Source organism: Apteryx rowi, unplaced genomic scaffold (assembly GCF_003343035.1).
Source record: "Apteryx rowi isolate R43461 unplaced genomic scaffold, aptRow1 scaffold_1055, whole genome shotgun sequence".
Classification (NCBI taxonomy): Eukaryota; Metazoa; Chordata; class Aves; order Apterygiformes; family Apterygidae; genus Apteryx; species Apteryx rowi.
In genome coordinates, this window is record NW_020447259.1 from 25,332 (window position 1) to 43,028 (window position 17,697).

The following is a 17,697-nucleotide window of genomic DNA, read 5'->3' on the forward strand; positions in this document are numbered from 1 at the left end:
AAAAAAAACTTTTATGTCTCTCTGTTCCCCAAACTTAAATGAAATGAGTGTCAGTGACACTTGTTACTTGTCGCATGCCCTGCACAGCTGATTTGTGAAATATAATGAGTATATTAGGTTCTCATAGTTAATGGAAACCCACTGCAAAATAATTGTATAGCATATTTTCAATTATGGTATCAATTATGGGTATTTATTGCATTTTAAGTTGGGAAAGCCATCTTGGCTGACTAGGTTAATACCTGTCATCCTCAGACCTAATTGACTGTTGAGTGTAATCTAATTCAAATAATGCTAAATTGCCCTGTGGTATCTTTTTCTTTAATTAGATTCCATTTCTATTAGAAGTTAGTATCGGAGATATTTCCTAAACAAATACTAATATACCTGTATATGCATTAATCCATTGCCGTTTTTCTTCCTTAAGTATTTATAACTAATTCTATTAAGGGGTCAAGAAACTAGACAATAAACTAGTTCAAGAATGCTAAAGTTATGAGTAAATTCACTTCAGGATTTTAAATTCTGTTAATTTTAACATTTAATTGTTAATTTTAACATTTAATTGTTAATTTTAACATGTTAATTTTAACAATTTTAATTAGACTGACAGTAAGGCTAATATCAAGCAGACCTGTCTGAAATAACAATTCCTTTATCCTCTGTCAGGTCTAAGCTAATAAATATTTCACTTTACATGTGAGCAGCAAGCAGCAGCTGTTAGTAGCTGTCAAATGGTAAAGAGCCAACCAGGTAATTTAGTTGTGATTTACCAGTGCACAAACCAAATTTTAAAGTTGAGTGAAAGTATTTGAAATTCTGCTGTAAATGCTTAAATTCCTTTGCATTTAATGTGGTGGTATTAAATATGTAAGTAAAGCAAATGAGTCAGGGTTGTGGGGATTATGACTCAGTGGTGTCTGAAAATACCATGCTCTGATCACAGGCTAGCTATCTACATTAGTAACATGTTAGTGCTACTTTAAACAGTAAGGAAGCGAATACTTATGTTTATAGCAAAGGATATATAGTATGAGTTTTGAAATGGTCTTGAAGGACCAAAGAGTAAAATATGTCTTTTGTGCGTCTTCTCAAATTTAAAGAGAATTTGCAAAGGCAAAACAGGACTTACGCCATCTAAATCTTTGCAAAGTGTAAGGAAAGTAAGTTCATATGACATTTGCGATTGCCAGTTTGGGCTTCCTGCCTCACTAGCTAGATTGGATAGCAGCCTCTGAAGAGCTGCAGCTCTGCATTGCACTGCAGTCATTTGTAGCACAGTACAGCTTTGTGATAGAGCTGAGTCAAGCCTTAGGTAACTGTAGCTTAACACAACACTAAACCTGTTCTTGAGGTTATAAATGGCAGTTGTTTACACAAGCTAACCTTCACAATGAAAAATCCTTTCTCCAGTAACGACTTTACAGATAACGTTTATGCGTGTCTGCATATAACCTGGAACAGAAGAGTAACAGACCTGAAGTCGTAACAGACCCTGAACTATGTTCTCAGCTCTCCCCAGTCATTTAATTTCTTTCTTTTCCATCATGTCATTATTTATAAGACTGAAAATGTGGATTTCAATCATAGAGGGTACTGAGCTATTGCAGTTCACAGGTCAGTAGAAACTGATAATTCTCAGCACATTTCTCACCATTATTTATTGTGATGTGGTCCCAAGCACAAAAGTCATAACCGCTAATAAATTGAGCAATACCTTTTCTTTCTTCCTGCTTTCTGGCTGACTTTAATATTTGTCCCTTTGAACAGCTGTTTTTAGTGACCCGCTTTTATGGTCTATTTTGATTTCTAGTGCTACTGGAAGTTTTATGTGGGAATAAAAAGGGAAGGGTGGATAACAACACTGGAATGCCATCTAAAAAGTTTCACACAGGAATCAAAGTACTGAAACTTTAGTGTTAATACAAACATTTCAAAAGCAGCTTTATATCTTGCTTTTTTTTCATTTATTTTCTGCTTCTTGTGTGATAAATCTTAGCAATTGGCATCCAACTCCCCCCTCCTCCCCATCATTCTCCACCCATGACAGGCCAGCTATAGTTAGGAACAGCTGCCTGATTAATGACTCTGACACAATGGACAAGTCACAAACTTCCATTAGACTTGTGGGCTGAAGCCTCTAAAGTATTAGGACATATAGTTCCTTTAGCATTTCTCATTGTATTTTCCAGGAAATGGTGAAAAGCTGAGCTATGTTTAGATTTTTCTAAAGATTAAGAGCCATTTATTATCCTTGGTACAATTGCTGGTGTTGACAGGAGTTGTGTATATGTACTTTGAGGGGGTCAGTTGAATCAAGTCTGAGTTGAATCTGGTTTTCCACTGAGGCTAAAAGAAGAGTGACAGCAGCTGCAGACCTTTGACATATGAGCCATCATGTCTGAAACAAGGCGATCTAATTTCACATACTGCTCTGAGGAGAGCCTCTGGCCTTATAAATGATCACCAGCAAATGTACGTACATAAGCCAGTGAAATAAACTAAAATAAACTCTCACTCATCTCTTGTTTTCCTCAAATAAACTAGCAGATAAGACTTCTGTGTTCTGAATGCAAAATACTGTTCTACAGACCTGGTTATGTTTACAGAGTGCTGTCAGATAGATTTTATTATTCTCTATACTTAGGTGGGATAAAGAGCTTAAACTAATTGGAGATCATAAAGCCGGTGAGAGAATTCCCTTCTTTTTCATTACACTGAGTGAATACCATCTGTCTATTCACTGGTGAAATCATGTGGTAGCATCCTACTAGATGAAATGAAAATGAAAAATATATCCCTTGATGGATAAACATTTGTATGTAGTAATACTACTAACAATAAGAATAATAATGGATTGTTAGCTGTTCCACTAGCAGTAGTTACAAAATGAGCATTCATTACTTCCTGGATTTTGAAAAAATGTCTCTATGACTCTCTAATGTAAAAACCTCTCAAATATGTTAGTTGAATATCACATTGCAGGTATGACCTAAACTTATTAACACTAATCAAATAGGTAAATTTAATTTCATTTGTATGTGTCTGGAGAAACAGACCGTAAAGCATTTTGACTGATATATTTCTTTTATATCACTTCCTTTAGATAAATATAAATTAGCATAATTTGTACTACACTCAAAAAAGCAAAAGATGTCAACTCAAAGAATATAAAATTTGAAATGGAAGAATATAAAAAGGATTGAAAGATTTTTTTTGAGAATTTCACAAATCATTTGAAGATGTTTTCATGGAATTCTAATATAACCAAAATAGTACCTTTTATAAAATACCAGAAAAATCTTTTAAGCAGGTTTTTTGTATACATTATAAACAGAAATTGTTCTCATATCTGTTTCTTAAAGGCATTTAAAAATAGCTTTAATATATAAAAGACATCTTTGCATTTGTAAATAAAAAAATTACATAACTTTCAGACAAGAAGTATTGAAATAATAGTATTTTATACTCAATAAAAATTCATAATGCTTTAAAGATAGTTTAGCTGTGTCTTTGATATGCTTATTGATAGCACATGACTAACGTAAAGACCGAGATGGTTGATTAAGGACATACCTATAAAATGAGATTAAAGCAAACAGATAATTGGAGTTAAAAATAAATAAAAATATAACAACCATGTATTATAACTAGTTGCCATGGTAAATAAACACTGTTTTTAAACTGTGTTGGTCATATATGACCCATCTTTTTTGCGTCTATTAAAATCATTGTGGCAAATTGTCTAGCAATGTACCAAATCCATATGTGTTTTAATTCAAGTGTAGCTTCCTAGAACTTCATCAGTATTATTCCTATCTGTTTTTTAAAAAATCTTATAGATTAAAAGAGAATATAACCACATTTATTTAAATACTGTTCCATCTATGTGGCAGAAGAAATCTGTAGCAAATGTAATGTAACTAAATTTAACAGTAATTGTCTCAGCTGGTGTAGGTCCACCTGAAAAGTCTTGAAATGCATGGATTCTTCATAATCAGAGCTGATAGTTCACTTTAATTTATATCATTATAAGAATCATTTTCTCTAATGTTTGCTGCACCAAGCCAGTACTGACTGGTAATGGTACTCTCGTATGGCACCCACTCTATATAGCTGTAGTTAGATGAGGTTTTCTCTGGGTATCTGTTAGGCAGAACTTCTCTACTATACCACCATACTCATACAATCTTTATTTTAAATGCAAATACTCATATAATCTACATCCTGATCCTGCAAAGAGCTGGATTCATCTTTGTTTGTTGTGAATAATCCTACTAAAATGTTTGGACTATAACAGTGTACAAAATTAAGGCCCAGTGTAACTTTCTTTCAGAAGCAGGGCTTCCAATATTATTCTATTGCTAATAAATATTATTTCCCTCCAGCTTATTTCCTCCTCATAAATATTATTGCAGGGCAGTCCATAGCTTTTATAATGATTATAGAATCACAGAATAATTTAGGTCTGAAGGGGCCTCATCTAGTCTTAAAATAAATTCTGGCAAATATCAACTTTCTTCTCTCTGAATGACTCTTGAACAGTAGTTCCCAATAAAGTGATAAATTCCTATTTGACTCCCCACACACACCCTGCCCCAAGAGATGATGTAAACTAAATGTAGGAGAAAGGTACTTCGAAAAAATTCAAATCTACTTGCCAAAACCTAGTTACACTGGTTTTCTGGAAAGTAAGCATGGGTAGCTGTTTCCGTGGCTGTCATTTCCACCAAGTGGAATACATACAGTATCTGAAGGTGGTATTCTACTTGCAGTTAAAAGCAATGGTAACCCTAAAATGAGCTTTTTCACAGGATGTCTGAACAAGGATCTAATCATCCTTTGTCTCAATCTTTTTTGCACCAGCTGTTCTGGAAACAACACTCAGCATTCAGAGTGAATAAAGATCCTTATGTGACTGCTGTCTTCATGCTGTAGACATGTTGTCTACAGTCAACTGTAATCTAGCAGAAACAAATTGTAGTACCTATATATTTTCAAATATTTATAACCAATATTGTTTAATGTTGATTCAGTAAGATTATGAGTTTCCAGTACTGGAAAGAAATTATGAGGCAATAAGGATGCTTCATGATATGCTTTACAGTATTGTTAATTGTATATCAAGTTCTCAGTGTTCAGATTGTGGTCTTTTAAATTGCTCTTGAGAAAAACTGTATTAAAGTGTGCTGCTTTCTTTTTTACTGAAAAATATGCTTGCTCTATTTCAGCTCAGAGAATCGTTTAAGGATCTCAAAAAGAAATTCAACAATTTGAAGTTTAACTATACTAAGAAAACTGAAAAAGCTCGAAATTTGAAAGTACTTAAAATACAGATTCAGCAAGTTGATATGTGTGCTGAAAAAATACAGGTAATATTAGAAATCTTAGTCTTGATGAAGGCTTTACTGGTAAAAATGTTCTGGCCTATGCCAAGCAGATCAGACAAGATGCAAAGTATATTGTGAGTCTTCCTGTCAATCATTGTGATTCGTCTGTCTGGGTCTCTGACGGAGACATTTTTCATTAGTTCTTTTCCTTTCATTCTTCCATTTCCTCTAGTGCAATGATCTCATCCTGTTTCCTGACTTCCCTGTGTTCACTTCCATTACCCTCCTTTATTTTTTTCTTTAACCTTCTATTCTTCCTGCTTCTGTTCCTTCGCAATCTGTGTGACTTAGTCTTCCATCTCTTTACAAAACAAAACAAACACCCCAGCAAAATCACTAATAAGAAATGCATTCTTGTTTCCTCTTGCATACCAGTTGCTTTCCTGTCTTTCTCATTTCATTGTGTAAGCCTCCAGAAACTTTTTCTGCACTCACTGTCTGAAGTGATTGTTCGCATTTCCACCTTTAGAACCTGTTTAGTCTCACTCATTCCTTGTACTCATCTGAAACTCTTCTTCCTAAACCCTCCAATGACCTTTTTAGTAATCAAATTATCTTCTAGGAGCCAGCCAGTTGGAGCTAGCCTTTTTCATTTCCTTTGCCCTGCCAGCTTCCTTCTTCACAACTTTTTTCTTGAAATTTTGAATAGCTTCTGTGATTCTATTTTTGCTACTTCCTCTGCTATCATTAATTATTCCTTTTAGAACCCTTTTTTTCTTTCCTGGGTATTTCATCTACAAATGCAAATTTAAATTACAAAATCACTGAAGTTGGTGGCAGCCTACAGCAGGTTATTTTGGGCTGTGTCCAGTTAGGCTTTGAATATTTCCAAGGATGGAGACTCCACAGCCTCTCTGGGAAACCTGTTTTGGTGTTTGACCACACTCACAGTAAAAAGTTTGGGTTTTGTTTTGTTTTTTGTTTAGGTTTAAATTAAATTTCCTATGTTTCAATTTGTACACATTGCCTCTTGCTCTTTCACAGGATACCACTGAGAAGAGTCTGTCTAGGTAGTCTTTACTGCATCCCATCAGGTATCTATGCACACTGATAAGATCCCCCCTGAGCCTTCTGTTCTCAAGGCTAAACAGTCCCAGCTCTCTCGACCTCTGCTCATATGGTAGATGCTTCAGTCCCTTAGTCATCTCTGTGGGCCTTCACTGGATTCTCTCCAGTAGTGCCATGTGTTTCTTGTACTGGGGAGCCCCAAACTGGACACAGCTCTCCAGATGTGGCCTCAGCAGTGCTGAGTAGAGGGGAATAAACACCTCCTAGACCTGCTGGCAATGCTTTTCTTACCAGTTTATGTTCTTGTATGTGGACAGCTCATGGAACATCTCCCTATTTCAAACCAATCTCTTTCCAAACAAAAATCAAGGATGTTTTCTCAGATATCTTTTGGAGGATGTCATCAACTAAACTTCAGTATAAAGAAAATGCTGTTTTTCGACTCTCTCTCTCTCTCTCTCTCTCAACTGTCCCTGTGAGTTTCTTTCACCACCATTATGGAAAATATCGCCATCTTAAAAAGCTTTAACAATGGTCAGAAAGCTACTGAGCTAAAACTTTTGACTGCTATGCTGCCCAGGGTTGTCTCTGGCTTTCCTGTGTTCCCATATCGATATATATTTATCATACATATAATTAGCCTCATACATAGCTTACAAATTATTTGGTTAGGGGCTAGGGCCTGTCTTTTTGCATTGTTTCTAAAATGCCTAACACAATGAAGTCTTGATCAACTGGTGAGACCAGTGTTCCCAGAATCTGAAATACATAAATGTTTATATGTGTACCATCTTATCCCAAAGCCAAATGTCGTCTTTATACCAGACACTATCATTATAAAGTACTAGTATGAATATTTGTTCCTCTGGGTCTTTGGGATTATGCTAGATTGTCAGTGATGTTGCTTGCATCAGATTCTTAAACCACATGTTAATACTGTAGGACATAAATGACTGTGGTGCTTAAATCGACCTGATTTTAGTTGGAGTGAGACTCCAAAGGCTTAGTAATAATTTTTTTCCTTTGCAGATTCAGTGAAAGCTTTGCTCAAGCTTAAATAATATGATTCCATATCTTATTACTGCAGATATTTGTTTATTTAAAAGCTGAACATTTAACTCAATTCCACCTTTAAAAAGTATAGGTTACATTTTGTTTCTAAAAAAGAAATATTTTTGTTGCAGTATTTAACATTGCTACGTCTTTCAAACAGATTCTTAAAAAGAAGATGGATAATTTAGAGAAGAAAGTCATTGGTTCTGTGGCAAACCAACCTAATACTAAAGTCAAAGTCCTCTTAGGGTCAGTCAGTGAGTTACAAAAACAGCTGAGTGACTTTGGCAAAGTTGTGAAGGATTACAAGCAAAATCTGGACCTCGTGGAGCATCTGCAACAGATGATGGAAGAGGTACTAGTAAACCTGAGATCCCCACTGTGACTGTAATAAGGAGTCAGGACTGCAGTAGATAAAAGTGCTTGTAACTACCTCAGGCAAAATATGTGGCTTCCAAAAGTACAGTAGTAGCTTAGTGAAAATCTGGATTTTCTTCTATTTTTTTCTTTGTAATTTTGTAGAGAAAGGGGAAAAAACAGATAAAACTTTACCATATTTTTGCTCTGCTACACGTAAGAATGGAGTCTCCACCTCCATATGACATTCACAGTGATTCAGCATATTAACGATCATACTTCTGAGCATGTTTTTTGTAAATGTATTCTGGTAACACAGAAAGTGCTGCAAGGCTGCCTTTGGTAGCTGTCAAATCACAAGATCCAGATCACCGCAAGACCCACTTTGCTAGTTGCTGGCAAGAGCTGTCTGTGTGGTATGTAAATCCAGAAATGTAATGTAAAATATTCAGTTCCTTAGCAAGCAGCATATAAAATTCTTTAATTTCTAATTGGTAAATATGTATATTTTTACTGAAGTGCAGTCTGTTTAAGTCTTTCTGGAGAATTCTCTAGCTTTATTTTAATATATCCAAGGACTGCCTCATGCATTGTCTTTTATTAAAAAAAAAAAAAAGTTTGTAACAGTATTTTCTCTCTTGCCATGTTGTGTTGGTGCATCTGTTGTGAGTCAAGCACATTCCTGTCATCGTTGTTTATTTTTAGAATTAATTCTGTTCAGATCTCCACAGTGATCTAAATATGTGATGAGTAAATTCCCTTAATAATGGATCATAATACTAAATTTTGGTCTAAATGACATTATCAGTGTCCAGTGATCTGACAAATGTGTCATTTCATATATTGTTAGCAAAACAATATGCATTTGCACAACGTTAGCTAAACAAAAATGCAGTTGTGCATCTACATTTTTTAATGTCCCTTTTCTTTGGAGGAAAGAAATTATTTTCCATAGCTAAACTTTACGATGTTATTTACTCTAGAAGCATAAAGTGGCACCTCTTACACAAGAGTTTTCTTTCAGCGGATAGGCCCAGTCTTAAACACTAATTTTAATGATGATTAAAATTTGTGATTATTAGTTGCCTGCCATAAAGCTGCAATACAGATAATGCTGAAGTGAATACCAGATTCTGTCCTACTCTGTGCATTGTTAGCCAAAAGTGATTATTAAGAGTATGTTCTAAAGCCCATTCTTGTCAGTAGAAGGACTGTCAGCAACTTTAATGGTTGCTGAGAATAAACCCTCTTTCCCAGTAGACTAGATCTAATCAACCTTGCTGCCTTTATACAGGTATAACTGTGGCCAGGATATGAAATCTGGGGAATTAGCCAGCTGATATTTGAGATGGAAAGAACTCGGGGATAAAAGACGTATTTGCAGAAGCATTAACTAATAAAGGACCTCACTGTGCTTGTAAAATGAGCATGTATCTAGTGTTTAAAGAAAATGCAACAGGTATTAATGTTTGAAACAATATTGATAAGGAACAAATGTTTTCCAGGTTAAATTGTTATCAGAAAATTTAAGGTGTACTGTATGTCACTGATTATTGAAAGTTTAAAGAATAGTCCTATCTATTCTACAAAAGCCTGAACTGCTGAATTCATCATGATACAGTTTTTAATGCAGTATTTTTATCCTTCTGAATGTACCTCAGTGTCAATTTTGGTTTGAAGATGTGAGTGCGACAGTTATTAGAGTTCACAAGTATTCTTCAGAGTGTAAAACAAGAGAAGCAATAGAGTCTCTCTACAAGCAATTCAACAAGTTTATTGAGCCCACAGTGCCTCAACAAGAAGAAAAAATTCAGGGGATTGCAGAGCTTGCTAAACACTTATATGGTGAGGAGCTGTCTGATAATGTACTGTGTAAAAACCACAATAGCTTAGGATAGGAGAAAGCAGATTCCTAGATTTGTTGATTTAAGAAGAAAACCCCATGAAAAATCAAGTGGTGTGTTAGAGTATTGACTGAGAGAGATGAAGTATTTCAGAACAAGTATTTAAAAAATACAAATATGAAAATACTGTAAAGGCTGGTAGTTGCTTGGTTTTCTGTATACAGTCTGAATTCACCTTGAAAYCTAAGTGTGAATGTCCTTGTAATATTTGAGTTTGGAAATAAGACTTCATGGCTTATGCTGTCTCCTAACAGGCAAGTCTTTGAAGTCAAAGTATATTACCATGATATATCTCGCTGCTGAGTGATTTTTTTTACAATAACACTGTCATTACCTAGTGATATTTAATTGTTAACTTTCCTAAGTATTATATTAACACAAAATATAGATTGTTCTGTAAATACTTTATTTGCAATTGTATTGATTTGGAACATTGTTGACCGATGAGACTGGGGGTCAACAAATTTGAAGATTTGCTTTTTTCTCCCACTTGTAATGTTTATGTAGCTGTTGAAGTTACTTTATCCAAAGTTAAAGGTATCTATCCAAATGTGCAAAGATAATGTGTAGCCTATAAAGAAAAGTAGTAAATCTGCTGAAATGTCACCAAAGTCAAACTGTACTTCTAAGTTCCTCTAATTTAGTGTCAAAAAGCCTATTTAGAGAGTGCAGATGGCCCTTATTTTTTTCTATCTTTTCAATATTTTAAACATTCCTATCTGTAGAAAAGGAGCTGGGAGAATGGATTCCTGACACCAGCTGTTTAGGAAGACTGGGAGAAAGGAGTTACTTTGTGTTAAGTCTTTACATGGGAAAACGTTTCCTCATCCCTTTTTTTTTTTCCTTTTTTTTTTCTTCTTATAATTGGGATCTAAGTATCTCCTCAGTATATAGTCAGACTGCTAATTCAGTGGATGCCTTAGGAGGCCACTGTCTTTTTAAGCAGTGTCACTAACCAGACAGAAATAATTTTGATAAGGGAGAAGCCCAGTAGAAGATCTGCAGAGACTGTGAGGGCCCATCTCAACTAAGGTAGTAATAGGTAGAAAAGCACATTGCTCTGTATCATAAAACTCCTTCAGCAAAACCAAGCATAGAGAAAAATATAATTATTGTAGTATTGTGGGGTTACAAAGTACACATCGTTAAGCATCTATTTGAGGCATTCTGTCTTACTTTTATGCTGTTTTCCCTTTGCAGGTATTGAAGAAGGAAAGAAGTATGCTGAAAAAACCATATCAAAGTACACAGAAGTCCTTAATTCTATTGATGAGTTGTGTAGATCTCTGAGAGAATTTAAGGAGATTCAGGTATTTTTCTTTTACTTGGAGATTATATTGCAACTGCATCAAAATGCCAGTTTTCGTGTCTGGATCAGTACTTTTAACACAGGATCATCAACAGTAGTATGAAACATCTCTTAATTGTTCACTTTTACGGACTTATTTACATTAGGTAATAATCATAAGGAATCAATGCAGTTTTTCTTGTTAGTGCATTAAATACTCCTCCTCGATTTCTTTTTGTCAACTTCTTTCAGACCTGTTAGAACTTTCAAGTAACCTTTAGGGGAAGAAGTTACTGTTTCTTTCTTTGAGTATCTAGACAAATACTCTTCCTTTTTTCCACTTCCCTTGGTACTGAAATATAGAGAGATGCCTGATGTGGCATGCTGAACAACCTAGCTTGGCTTCTTGTCTGCCTTGCTATAGGAAAAATCATCCCTAGAAACAAGTTGTGTTAAAATTAGTCATTTAAATTAGAAAAGCTTGAATTGTAATGTAATATTAAAGAGAACAACAATATTTTAGCTTCATATTCTGATAAGCTTCTTTAATTAAGCATGATTTAACTAGAACGTATCAACTGAGGAGGAATTATGGAAAGGCAGCAGGTGGCAGATAGATTTCCTKAATAAAAACTCAGTTTACTCCATCATCCACTCCAAAAAAAAGGATTGCATCAAAAATCTCCCACGTGTGACCATAGGTGATGGGGTAATTCTTTTGTGAAGTTAAGAATTAAGATATTTAAACATCCTGCTTTAGTTGACATTGAATGTTGTTTCACTTATCTTTGGTGGAATTATTCATTATTTTTCATAATATAAAATCTGAGTAACACTCAAAGAAATTATCCATTAATACATTTAAAAGCAATAAGAGATTCAACAAGTACAAATGAGTTCCAAAAGTCATTAGACAAACGAATGGAAAAAAATCTTAACAAGACTGTCAAGCTCAATTTCTGAATGCAAGTTCTAGCTAAAGTGTTCATAACCTGCTGGTTGCATGAATCTGTAAAATTGATCACTTTGTCATATAGCTGTCTTTCATTTTTTCCTTAAGTATCTGTTACTGATTGTCGTTAAAGTCATGATACGGGATTAGGGGAATCCCTTTGATTAGTCATAGTGTGATCATTCTTGTGTTAGTATCTCATTTTCATTTACAAGCTCCACATTTGCTTTAGGTTTTTTTGTCCCTTCTGGAAGAATCTTTTAAAGGGACCCAATGTTATTTTGGAATTACAAATTATGGCTCTGTAGTTAAGGGACACCCAAAACTGATACATAGGGATGCACAGGAAAAGAAGCCCTGAGGGAAAGAAGCAGTGTCTTCCTTCCATGTGTTCAGGAGCAAGAAGCAGCTGTGAGATTAAACAATTTACTATATTGCTTTAAAAATCACCCTGAGCATAGACAAAGCTCTTTTAAAACTTATGCATGCCCTGTTTAATGTTTTCTTTGTCTCCTCCTTCCAGAAGGGACTTCTCCAGAAAGAGATGTGGGAGGATGAGGTAGAAATGCACTATCAGATCATGTAATAGGGAATTCTTGAGAAGGCAGGAACAGCTAGTGGGAAACTGGCAGGGCATGAAAGAGGATTGAAGCTTGAGAGTGAAAAGGAGTACAAGAAATGAGAAGTGCAGAGGACTGTGGACAGAGAGGTACAGAAAAAGCAGGAGTTTGGGATTTCATGAAAACTTGCATTGCTAACATACAGAAACTTTAGCATAAATGATTTCTCAGGATTCCCTTCCCTGACCGCACATGTTATATAAATGCTATTGTCTGCAGGACAATAGGAGCCCCATGATCTCAGAACGGAGCTGCATCCTTTGATCTGTTTTGCCAGCTCAACATAAGCTGGACCATTTCAAGAGAAGTGGAATTTCAGAATGCTTGTAATATTTTATTTTGACTAATTTTGCTAACTGTAGAGGTATCTTTCTTTAACAAAGAGTTGCTTGGAAAACACTTTTTTTTTTCGGCCAGAACCATTTGTGCACTATCTACTGATTATTGTAACTTCTTATTTGGATAATTCTTGAAAATTGTTAAAAGAGAAAGCTAAGTCTGATCAGTCAAAAGGAATAGTATCAAAAGTATCTGCAACAGAGTGTTATTTTCTAACTTTTTTTCAAATAAAAGATTTTTTTTTATTGTACGTTGTATTCTGAGAGCTAAAACTAATTCTGTACTGCAGATTTCCAATATATCTGAGTAGCTGATGTCTATATCTTTCAATGGATAATTCGTTCAGCAAATTATTCAGACAAATTGGTACCCTGAGTGTGGATTGCCATGACTATGAATTCAGTTTCAGTTCCTGTCATTTTTAAAGAGTAACAGAATGAAGGGGAAATGACACATTGCACAATCATTCCTGAATTTACCTGGCTATAGAATTTCAGAAAAAAACACTCTTGGATTTTTCAAGTGAAACAGTAAACATTCCTTTTCTGAGGGAAAAAACAAGATTGAATTGGATAGAATTTTTACATATTTAATGCTAGAATCGAAAATAGTAAGATAGCACTTTATTACTTTAGGCCAGATAGCTGAAGATGTGAAATACATAAAACTGTAACGATGGAACTTGTGCTTTTCCTTACCTTGTACCACTGTGGTGTTCTTTGAAATCTCTAGATTTCTGTTATGACAATTTTAAAGGATTTGTGAAGTCTTCATAAAACACAGTATATTTTTCCAGATTTCTGTTATGTTTGTACTTGTGTGTAAGAAGTTGTGCAGTCTTTGAGGGTTAAGCTAGGAATAAATATTAACCAGAAAGAATGATAAATAGCTGATGAAAGCTGAGTTAACTCCATTCACGGTGGATATGGACTATCCAGCTGGGAAGTAGAGGGATGGAGTAAAAAGCATATACCAGTGCAAATTGATATTCTACCTGGTTATGTTTTATGCTTAGAAAACCTTTTCCCCTTGCCACCTTTAGACAAATTTGAACATTCTAGGCATTCCCAAGTGATTCTTTCCTCTCCAGAACTGACCTCCTGAAATGTCTTTCTGTTGGATTTTTTTTCTTTATCCACTTTTTTCCTAATAGTTTGACTTTCCTAATCCTTTATTTTCTCTTAGTTATCCTTGGTACAAATTGTTTAATATTCCTCAGACTGATGAACTCAAATGTCTGGCCAAGAGTCTGTGGTGTCCTACACTTTCCCCGTCTCAGAAAAGTTCCCTTCAGCTTTGAAAAACTTGGTCTTTGCTTATCCCGGAATGAATCAGGTTTGCTGAATATTTCTGCCATAAGGAATTTACACCTGTGCTGATGATATTTTATAGATTAAATTTCACTTTTTTTTTTTTTTTTTTTTTTTTCCACTTGGTTGTACAGAATGTAAGTCAGTGTGTAACTACCAGTTACTACCTTACTTAATTTTCTTTTTGCATGGCAGAAAGGTGAGTTTGCTGAAAAGTTGGCAGCTGTACAAAATGCAGAAACAGAAAGTGGTCAAGATGCACGTATGGTTGCTATTAAAGACAAAGCAGGGGAACAAAGGCAAAAGGTTAGTTAGATTTTCTGGACTAGAACTCTGTTTCTTAAAAGGCTTGGTGTACTGCTTGAGAGTTTATTGCTTTTTAGTCTAGAGCCTCCCTTAGGATGGGCATCATCAGTGTATTCATTGTATGTTCTTTTCCTTTATTTTATTTTTTATTTATTTTAGTCCCCTTTTACCTCCCAACCAAACTCCATGTTCTTCCTTATTCCTTTTATTTTTCTCAGCCTTCCTTTTACTCACCTTTACATGGAATAGGCTGTGATGAGATGATAAGACTGATGATCACCTCTGAAACTAGTTTTCCATTTTAGTCACCAAACTGTTGTTATTGTTCTCCCTTTCTCTTCCTTACATATATGTGTCTTACATGGCACTACCTTTCCTTTTTTTCACGCCAGTGTTCCTTTGGCCTGTTACCACAGTATTTCTAATGCAATCATCCCTGACGCGACCATTCCTCCTTCTCTCAAGGGAGAACAGACTCTGCTCTCTCCTTTCTAATCAGACTTATGGGATATGGAAAGTAATAAATGGGACTACTGTTAGTATTTTCCAGAACACTGATATTCGTATTTCCCTAAGAGACAAGTTATAAATGTGCTAGAATTATAAATACTTCCCTCAGAGCTCAGAATTTGAACTAAGTAATGGTAGGTAGGAATTATGATATTTTTTCTCTGTCCAATTATTAAGGTCTTCAGCAGAAAAAAAAAAATTTCCATTTTTTCTTTCAGATGAGATCAGGTATATTACACTTGAATTCACAAAGCATTACTGAGAAGAGAAACTATACTCTTCCTCCTTCTACCAACACTAAACAGGTATCTGCTGTTCATTTTGACATTAATTTTTTAAAATCAAATTGATAAATATTCTTGTGTACTGTCAAAAGAATTTCACCCCTTAATTCACTGCTTTTCAGAAATGACTGATATTGTTATATACAAATTGAATAGCTCAGATTCTTTTCTCATTTACACTATTACATATCCAATGCAAAACCAACACATAATCAGAATTGCTTCACTTTTGCAGCAGGTGAACAACAGGAAAACAGTCATGCAAAAACAAGATGTAACACAACTACAGCTGTCAGTAATTCTGTATGACATGTCACAGATAATCTGCACTGCAGTTGGTATGACACTGTACATCAAATAAATAACATCAAATAATAAATAAATCAATATCAGATAATCTTTTTCACCCTCATTTCAAAATACTTTAGTTACCTTTTAATTGCCCAAATCCCATGCAGCAGAAATCATAAATAAATTTTAAAGTATGGATTATATGTCTATGGCAATGCACAAAAGGAAACAGGATAGTGAAAGATTGTGTATGCGTTTAGAAAGATGAAAATCCTAACAGACAAACATGTTTTATTCATGGATATATGGTAATCAAGTATGAAAGTTTTCAAATTGTCAATGAATAAATGTAGTCTTAGAAATGCAAGCAATGCAGGAAAAAAGCTTTAAAATGTATGAGATTATTTTAGTTTACAGAACATTTTGAAACCTTGGGATTATGGTTTATTTAATTAAATGTAATTAGTGTACTATGAAATCTTCTGGTAAGTTAGGTTGGATGGTAATACATTTAAGTCTTTACAGAGGAAGGATAAATTGATGATTAATTTATAGCTTTAAAGTTTATATTTTGCAACCTGATAATGCAAACTGACACTACAAGACATTAAATTGTGAAGTTTTTAGTAATTCAGCTAACATTAACCTTCCCTTCATTTAAACACAGAATGTCTTCCTCTCTGTGATGAGCCATAACTTTATCTCCATTCCAAGTCAGTGGGAGTTTCACTATTGAGTTGGAGCCCAGATTTCCCTCAAAATTTTGTGACTGTTCCAAAAAGCCACCCTCAGGTGCCTCACCCAGCATATGGCCGTAGCCATATTTTGTATTTTGCTAGGCCACAGTCTAGTTGAGTCCTTGCCAGACTGTGCCTCAGCTGCCAAGGGGAGAAGTCAAGGGAATGTGAAACCTCAGATGTGAGATATGGCAGCTATGATACCTCCACCCTTTTCATCACTCCATGCTTCACTTACAGAAGTAGCAGGTTCTTCTCACTGGGGCTTTTCTGTCTTCCATTTCCATCCCTTTTGAGGAAAGGCCTCGCCGATCCCCTCATTCAATGGGCTAGCAATATCCAGTTTTGTCTATGCTCTGAGAAGTTACAAGCTAGTTTTGTTGTATTAATTTGCTTCAGTAAGAACTATCACACTCTAAAAAACAGCCTAGACCTTCTCATGGCACATTCATCATCATGCTCCTTTGATCCCATGTGACATACCAGGGCTGAAAGTCCTCCTGGTGGTCAAGCTTGTCTGACAGCATGCCCACTGTCCACTTGGCATTCTTCTTCCCCACTGCACCAGGATTTTCCCCAGCGTCATTTTCCAGCAATCTCTGGAGTAATTCTATTCTATTTTCTGACCCCTATATGTGGTGACTATGAAGCTGGCAGCACAGCCCTGCACTAGGACCCTAGATTAGTCAATCTAGGCCTTCCTACAGCCCCCCAAATGTACATCAGTGTGTGCACATGTGAATAGACTTGTTAGCAGGCAGAATGAATCTGAACCAATGGTTTTGTTCCCACAATAGAGACTGGCTATTCAGGAATTTGACCTATGATTTTTAAATATACCTGCTCAAAATTGAATACTCTCAACTTCTTAATATTTAATCAGATTTGGTTTATTAAATTTGTTAGTGCAAGTCAGACCAAAATAGCCTGAATTCTGTTGCAGAAGTGTCTATTAAAGTCTGTTATCAGAGACTTGCAAATCTGGTCAGGCTTAAAACTAAGAGAGTTAGTTACAGCAATTGCTGGTAAGATTAAAAGAGCTGGATGACAGTCAAATTTGTAAATGCATGGAAAAGTTTATTGTATGAACATACTGGAATTAATCCTTAAAAATAAAAATTCCCTAGAAATAGCTGACAGTCAGAACCCCAATGAAAAAACTGAATACATACAGTAAAGAAGTAACTCTCAGTAGATATCTTGGTTTCTTTGAGTAATTGGAAAAGGAGAAAACTGACAAATATTTCACCATATTGGAAAGTGGATTATTACTTAGGTTTATACCCATGGTATGTTCATATTGAGAGAAATTTGGGGATCGGAGTTCATCGGGGATGTTTGTAGAAAA

General features: G+C 35.2%; 1 protein-coding gene across 1 annotated transcript in view; it reads left to right on the plus strand.

The window, feature by feature from the left end:
• The window catches only part of LOC112967706 (coiled-coil domain-containing protein 141-like), a gene marked incomplete at its 5' end in the record, with an annotated part of 60,244 nt that overhangs the window by 24,754 nt on the left and 17,793 nt on the right, over positions 1-17,697 (plus strand). Inside the window, 6 exons of the mRNA XM_026069144.1 lie at positions 5,232-5,372; positions 7,612-7,806; positions 9,470-9,653; positions 10,913-11,022; positions 14,417-14,527; positions 15,256-15,342. Of these exons, the coding sequence (XP_025924929.1) occupies positions 5,232-5,372; positions 7,612-7,806; positions 9,470-9,653; positions 10,913-11,022; positions 14,417-14,527; positions 15,256-15,342 (828 nt within the window). The remainder of the gene's footprint in view (positions 1-5,231; positions 5,373-7,611; positions 7,807-9,469; positions 9,654-10,912; positions 11,023-14,416; positions 14,528-15,255; positions 15,343-17,697) is intronic.